At 45.3% G+C, this 6,418-nt stretch overlaps 1 protein-coding gene across 1 annotated transcript in view; it reads right to left on the reverse strand.

Annotated features, from left to right (window-relative positions):
- THSD4 (thrombospondin, type I, domain containing 4) overlaps positions 1-4,588 on the reverse strand; it is a gene marked incomplete at its 3' end in the record, with an annotated part of 212,111 nt that extends 207,523 nt beyond the window's left edge. The window contains exon 1 of the mRNA XM_008583255.1: positions 4,309-4,588. Coding sequence (XP_008581477.1) covers positions 4,309-4,380 — 72 coding nt within the window. The remainder of the gene's footprint in view (positions 1-4,308) is intronic.
- Between the last annotated feature and the right edge of the window lie 1,830 nt (positions 4,589-6,418).

Consider the following 6,418-nt stretch of genomic DNA (forward strand, 5'->3'; position numbering starts at 1 on the left):
GTTGCCGGTCCTGGTCCGGTACGGGCACGACACTGAGGGTTGCGATCCCGTTGCCGGTCCTGGTCCGGTACGGGCACGACACTGAGGGTTGCGATCCGTTGCCGGTCATGAAAAAAGACAAAAAAAAAAAAAAAAAGGGAAAATAAAAACGAAAACATAGAGGGGCCATAAGTAGGTGTTAAATGAGTGAATGAACCACCTCAAGAACATCATTTTAGTCCTCAGGGAATCACTTCGCTGAGCTGTGCTTTATCATCACGCCTATCAGCTCAAGTACATTCACCTGAGCATGTGCTGTGTATGCACTATGTCTAGCACGTCATCTATTTTACCGCTTATTTTATTTATTACTAAGTGTTCCATGATGACATCACTTATTTTATTTTTTACTAGATAAGGTATGCTTACTCTACATAACTCGAAAGGTACCAAAGATGTACAGTGAAACGTAACTCTCTCACCGGCCCTCCTCCCCAAGCCACCTATTTCCTTCCCATCTTCTTTCATGTCCTTCCAGAGAAGATGGACAAATAGTTAACACATTTTATGCTATGGTAGCATTTTATCCACACTGTTTTGCAACTTGCTTTTCTTACCTAACAACATATCCTGGGGGTCATTTCATATCAGTACACATAAGGGCACTTCAAAAAGTATGTGGGAAAAGTAGAATTAAAAGGTAATATGAATCTTTCCATGAACTTTTTGAAGTACCCTCATTTAGAATTACCTCATTTTTTTTTTTTCCTTTTTGTCTTTTTTTGTGTCCGGCAACGGATCGCAACCCTCAGTGTTGCGCCCGTACCGGACCGGGACCAGCAACGGGATCGCAACCCTCGGTGTCACGCCCGCACCTCGCTCAGCCAGTGAGCGGGAACCGGTCTGTATGTGGGATCCGAACCCTCGGCGGGAGCGCCGCCGCGCCCCCAAGTGGCGCACTGTAGCAGTGCGGCACCGGGCCGGCCCTAGAATTACCTCATTTTTTTTTAACACTTGGATAGTGTCCCTTATCATTAGGACATTGAGTTGGAAACAGCCTAATTTTGACAAATGGTTCATACAGCATTTTGTACACTCAGAGGAGAAGTATATGATGAAGCCTTAGAAATGAAAAAGCTGGGTCAAAAGGATATTTATGATTTATTTATTTTTAATTTTCAAAATTGGGATATAATCCACATATCATAAGATTTGCTCTTTTAAAGGATATGATACCGCAGTTTGGGGTATAGTCACAAATTGTGCAGCCATCACCACTATCTAGTTCCAAAACATTTTCATCACCATAAAAGGAAACTCCGCACTCATTAGCAGCCAAGATATTTCTTTTCAGTTTTAATAGTTTTTTTCGTATTGCTCCATCAAGATGAAAATAAACAACTTTTTGACCCACTTCTAGGAACTTATTTCACCACAATATATGGAATCTAATAGGTTTCTAGTGGCATCTCCTTCCGCCTCCCTACATATAACAGTATCTCATTGCTCTCATTTGAGAAGGTAAGTCCAAGTTAAGGGAAGAAAATGCAAGCCTCCCACTCCCATCATGCTGCTGCATCCTGTACAGAAACTGGACCCTGGCATACTCCCCACACTGACCATGCACCCAAAGTCCAGCCTGACTTTAAAACGTCCTTTACAGTCTTTTAGGGGATGTATCCAATCTGTACAAGTATACACAGTCGCCACCTTAACCTTGACAAGGGCAAAGCCATTCTAGTGACCTCAGTGTTCTCAGTTTAATGCTTCAGCAACCAGAAAATGAAAAAAGGAGCCATTCTCTCTGTGTCTGTTCTCAAATCCATGCACTGACTATATCAGGTTGTTCCGTCCTGGGATGACAGTCACTGGTGCCGACAGTGCCAGCTACAGGACTCCAAACAAGGCCTCCTTTGCAGCACACCCCTGCTCCGTCCACCTGCCAGCCCCTGCCTAACTGGGAAGACCTCACGGCCTAGAAAACCAACTCTGTGAACCGCTACCCTGAGTTTGCAGCCTGGCATTCAGCCCATGCTGAGAACACAGCCAGCCAAGCACCTTTAGGTGGACTATGCTTTCTTCCTCTTTCTTCCTTTCCCTCATGTGTTTTTAGGAACATCCAAAGGGAAGATAATTAAAACCTGCAAGAAAATCGGCTGGCAGAGAAAAAGAAAACCTTGGTGACTTAGGGACGACGCCACATGTTTATGGGTAAGTTTTGTAAGTAACACGGCAATAAAAAAGAGGCTCTTATAAATAAATGCCACATTCTTCAAAGCTCTATATAAACTACATTCTTTTTAAGGATGGAGGGGGGCTACTCATACTCATGTTCCTTCCTCAGCATTTCATTTCCAGCAAGAGGAAAGGAATCCTAATTGTACAATTTCCTAAGCGCACAGGAGTCATGGAGCCAATGGCACAGAAACACACACACACACACAAACACAAACACATGCATTGAGGGAAAGAAAGCAAGCAAGAAAGAAAAGAGGAAAAGGCACAGGAGGATCTTTATTTAGCACAGCAGAGTAGAATGAAGGGGCAGAAGGGCAGGATTCTCACCAGCTGACTGGGCTTTCTGGCTATTCATATTAAACACATGCACGTTAACTCAAAAGACAGAAGTTCTGCCTTCCTCTCCCGAGTGCTGAATGCTATCTGAACAGCATCAAGATTTGAGCAAGCCTGTGTAATCCCCTTTCATTTTTCATGTGCTTTGCTGATTGCAAGGTGAAGCAGAGCTGTTCACCTCTCCGCATGTGACACAAGTCTCAGGGCACATGCATTCCAGAGTGGCCTTCCCCAGGAGCCAGCTGCATGCAGGTAACTGAAGCCTGCCCTTCTCCTTGCTGTTAATAAGAGTAATTGGCACGCCACTGAGGGGCTGCTGGAGCGCTGTGATTTGCTCGGTATGGGGGTCTCCCCAGACCATATGTGCAGGCAGCGGTGATAGAAATATTTTCCATATGAGCTCTCCTCTAGCCTGCTTAAGTGCTTCAGGCTGAGTTAGGCTGGCCCATTTGTCATTACTCTACACAGTAAAAAATCAACAGGGAAGTTGCAAACTTCAGCTACAACTAGAGGGCAATGGTCTGCTCTCAGCTTCCAGCATCATGAACCCATTCAGTTCCTCCGGCTCCCATTCAAGAGCTGGATCCCCCCCAGAGGCCCAGAAAATATCTGCAGAGCAGAGGACATGGGTAACGAATAGGTGAAAAGCCTACAACAAATGACCCGTTGCTGCACATCTCAGAGCTACACATCTGTTTTGAACAGAGCAACAAGCCTGCTGGAACCACAGTGACCTTTGCAGCCGAGGGTTTGTGGGTAACTCACTTCCACTCTTCTTAGAAAAGGGAAAGTAATTACATTAGGCTTTCAGAGTCTGCTTGGTCCCTGACAAGGCTAACAAAAGGCAACGCTGTGAAGTGGCCTCATGGCCTTTTTAGGAGATACATTTTCATTTGGCTTTTCAAAGAGGAAGATGGATTCAGGAGAAAGGCTGTCCTTTCATGACTCAGGCATCGGCCTCTCAGACTCTCCATCAGGGTAAGGGGTGAAGGAGTGGAGGAGGTAATTTGCTGCAGGCTTATTTGCAGGTGAGGGTGGACACAGCAAAGTGCTTCCCTCTCTGCGCTGAATGATCATCCCTTCCAGTCTCTTTGCCTGCATCAAAAGCTGGCTCCTAGAGGCATCAATGATGTTCGAAAATGTACCCAGTAAACATAAGAGCTAAACCAATAAGAATAAATCATCGTCACGGGCCTTACAACATGCTTCCTTTCTATGGAAAGTCTGGGCACACTCCTAGCCCTGCTGTATATCACTACCCCTCTTCAAACCTATGCAGAAAGTTAAGCACAGATTTTTCCAAGCACATCTAAGCAAAAAAGGAGGAAAATGTGGTGCAGAAGCAAGAAAGGAAAGCAATTCCTCTAGCATGCATATTCTCTCTGCAGCACTGGAGAAACATTCTCAAAAGGTAACAGTCCCCATCGGAATCTGACGTGCATATTTTTTTTTTTTTTCCTGCAGCGACAGGAGAAACATGCATGCTCCAGGCATCTGTCACCGAGGCCATGCTAACTCCCCATTGTGGCAACCGTACGGACAGGCTCAGAATGAGATTTTAGAAATTACGGGATTCTTCAAGAAGAAAAGAAGTCTTAATAATAATAAAAGGCAAGACAAGCCTAAAAAGGTAATATAAAGCATTACTCTTTGCACACCATAAAAACCCATTCCCTGATCCCTCTTGGTAGATAGAAGAGGAAATATAATGCTGACAAAAATACAACCTCTGACAAGATATTTTATTTGGCTTACCTCTCCCCCAGGTCTTGCTAACATTGCTGTTTGAACGTGGAGCAATGTTAATATCAGGTAGCTGACAAACATTATTACCCAAAGTTAGAACTACCCTAGAGGAGAACTCCGTCTGCCAAGTGCTAACAGCTAGCAGATGCACTTGTGTCTCGGGATTCCAGCCCTGGAGTTCTGCTAGGCACCGCGCTGGTTTCCTCGGCTCTCCCTCACTGTACTACCCGGCGCTCCGAGCTCAGCCTCTGCTCTGAAGAAAACTGGTAAGCTGATCTCTTCATGTAATAACTTCTCCCGGCTGGGGGAGGGGACAGGAGCCAGCTGGGAGCTGGGGGGCTGCCTTTAACAGAAAGCAGAAAGGGGAGGGACAGAAATGATCAATGTAGAGTTGTGCATCTGGTCTCATTCATGAAAAGGGCTCCAAGGTAAGCACTCCACACACCGGGGGACGGCCCCTGCCTCATCAACTGTGGCAGGATGAGCTCCAGGCTGGAAGCTGGGAGACTTGGAGGTTTCCTAGTCCAGGATCTGGGTCTGACAAGCTGTGTGTGCCTGGACAGGTTGCCAACCCTCTCTGGGCTACAGTTTATTTCCTCACTGGTACAAACAAGGGTTAGGTAGATGATCTCTGAGTTCCCTTTTAGTTCTGATTTGATGATTGCAGAAATCTAGGCAAAGGCTGCATTATCAAGGGCAGCCTCAAAAGTGAAAACAGTCACAAAGGTGCTGTGTGTTTGTGCCCCGATCATATGGACATGAATGGATGGGAACTAGGGATGCCACTATATCCCCCTCTTGCTGCATCCCCAGTCACTGTGCCTAACCAAGAGCTTGAGAAATTATTGCGGATGGTATAAAAATAATGGTAAGGTGAGAACATGCAATTCCCAGGTGTTGGCACTGGCAGAGTGCACTTAAATGCAGGATGGCTTTAAAGTAATCAGAGCTACCTCTGGGTAGACTCAGATTGACCATCAAAGAGGGGCTTAGGGGAGCAGGTTGGGACACAGGTATCGCTAAAGCTGATAGTACACTTTAGACACGCCCTAAATGGTCAAGTCATTTTGAAATAGCAGGGATCATGGTTTAAAATGGGTTGAGAACCCACTAAGCATTGGACTCTGCCTAGAATGGGCTCAAGGAACTATTCTGAGGCTATTGGTGACCACAGAGGACAGGATGACAGCAAGAGGCAGTGGAAACAGCCTGGGTTCCTGGACTCAGGCAAGTGTCGTTCAAACCCTGTTCTACTACTAACTCCCTGTGGGTCTCTGGGTGAGTATTTAACCCCGGAGAGCCCCAGCTGCCCCTCGTGTGAAGTGGGGAAATGCCATGCAATGGTTATGGTGATTATCAGTGAGGTCACCTGGGCACAAAACTTGGCATAGTTCCTGGTACACAGCAAGTACTAAAGACATGGGTTTTCTCTTTGATCTGAAAATAAATATCAGCACTCAGTCCCAGAAAGTAAATTAATAAACACTTGAAAAGCCTCAGGTTACTGGCATTTTCCTGCATTAATGAGGAAACTTTAAACCTAGCTGCAGTTTGCAGCCATCTCAGAAAGTTTATTATCACCAGTCACTGGACAATTTATTAGTGGGGAGTTTTTTCTTGGGGGGTTGGATGGGAGGGACTTAGAATCCCTTTTTTCAGGGCTGTAAGAGAAAGAAGGTAGGGTGAAGATAGGATCTCCAGTTAAAGAAAGAGAGGAATGAATTTCTTCTCTTCCCCTCTTCTTCCCCTTCCTCCTCCTTATTCATTGTTACTGTTCAGCATTGGGTCTGTTCTGCTACCTAACTGAAGCGGCACTGTTATCTGCTCAATAACCTTACCAGAAAGGCAGGAATTATTTAAGAAAACCAAAGGTCATGAAAGACCAGGAGTTGGGAAACTTTCTGTAAAGGCTGGAGAGTAAATATTTTTGGTTTTGCAGACCATATAGTCTCTGTGGCAACTACTCAACTCTGCCACTGTAGCACAAAAGCAACTACAGACAACACACACATGAATGGATATGTATGACTATGTTCCAATAAAACTTTATTTACAAAAACAGGCGGCAGGCCAGATTGGACGGGTTCATCCATGCTGTAGCATGTATCAAAACTTCATT

This window comes from Galeopterus variegatus, unplaced genomic scaffold (genome assembly GCF_000696425.1).
Source record: "Galeopterus variegatus unplaced genomic scaffold, G_variegatus-3.0.2 Scaffold2873, whole genome shotgun sequence".
NCBI classification, from domain to species: Eukaryota; Metazoa; Chordata; class Mammalia; order Dermoptera; family Cynocephalidae; genus Galeopterus; species Galeopterus variegatus.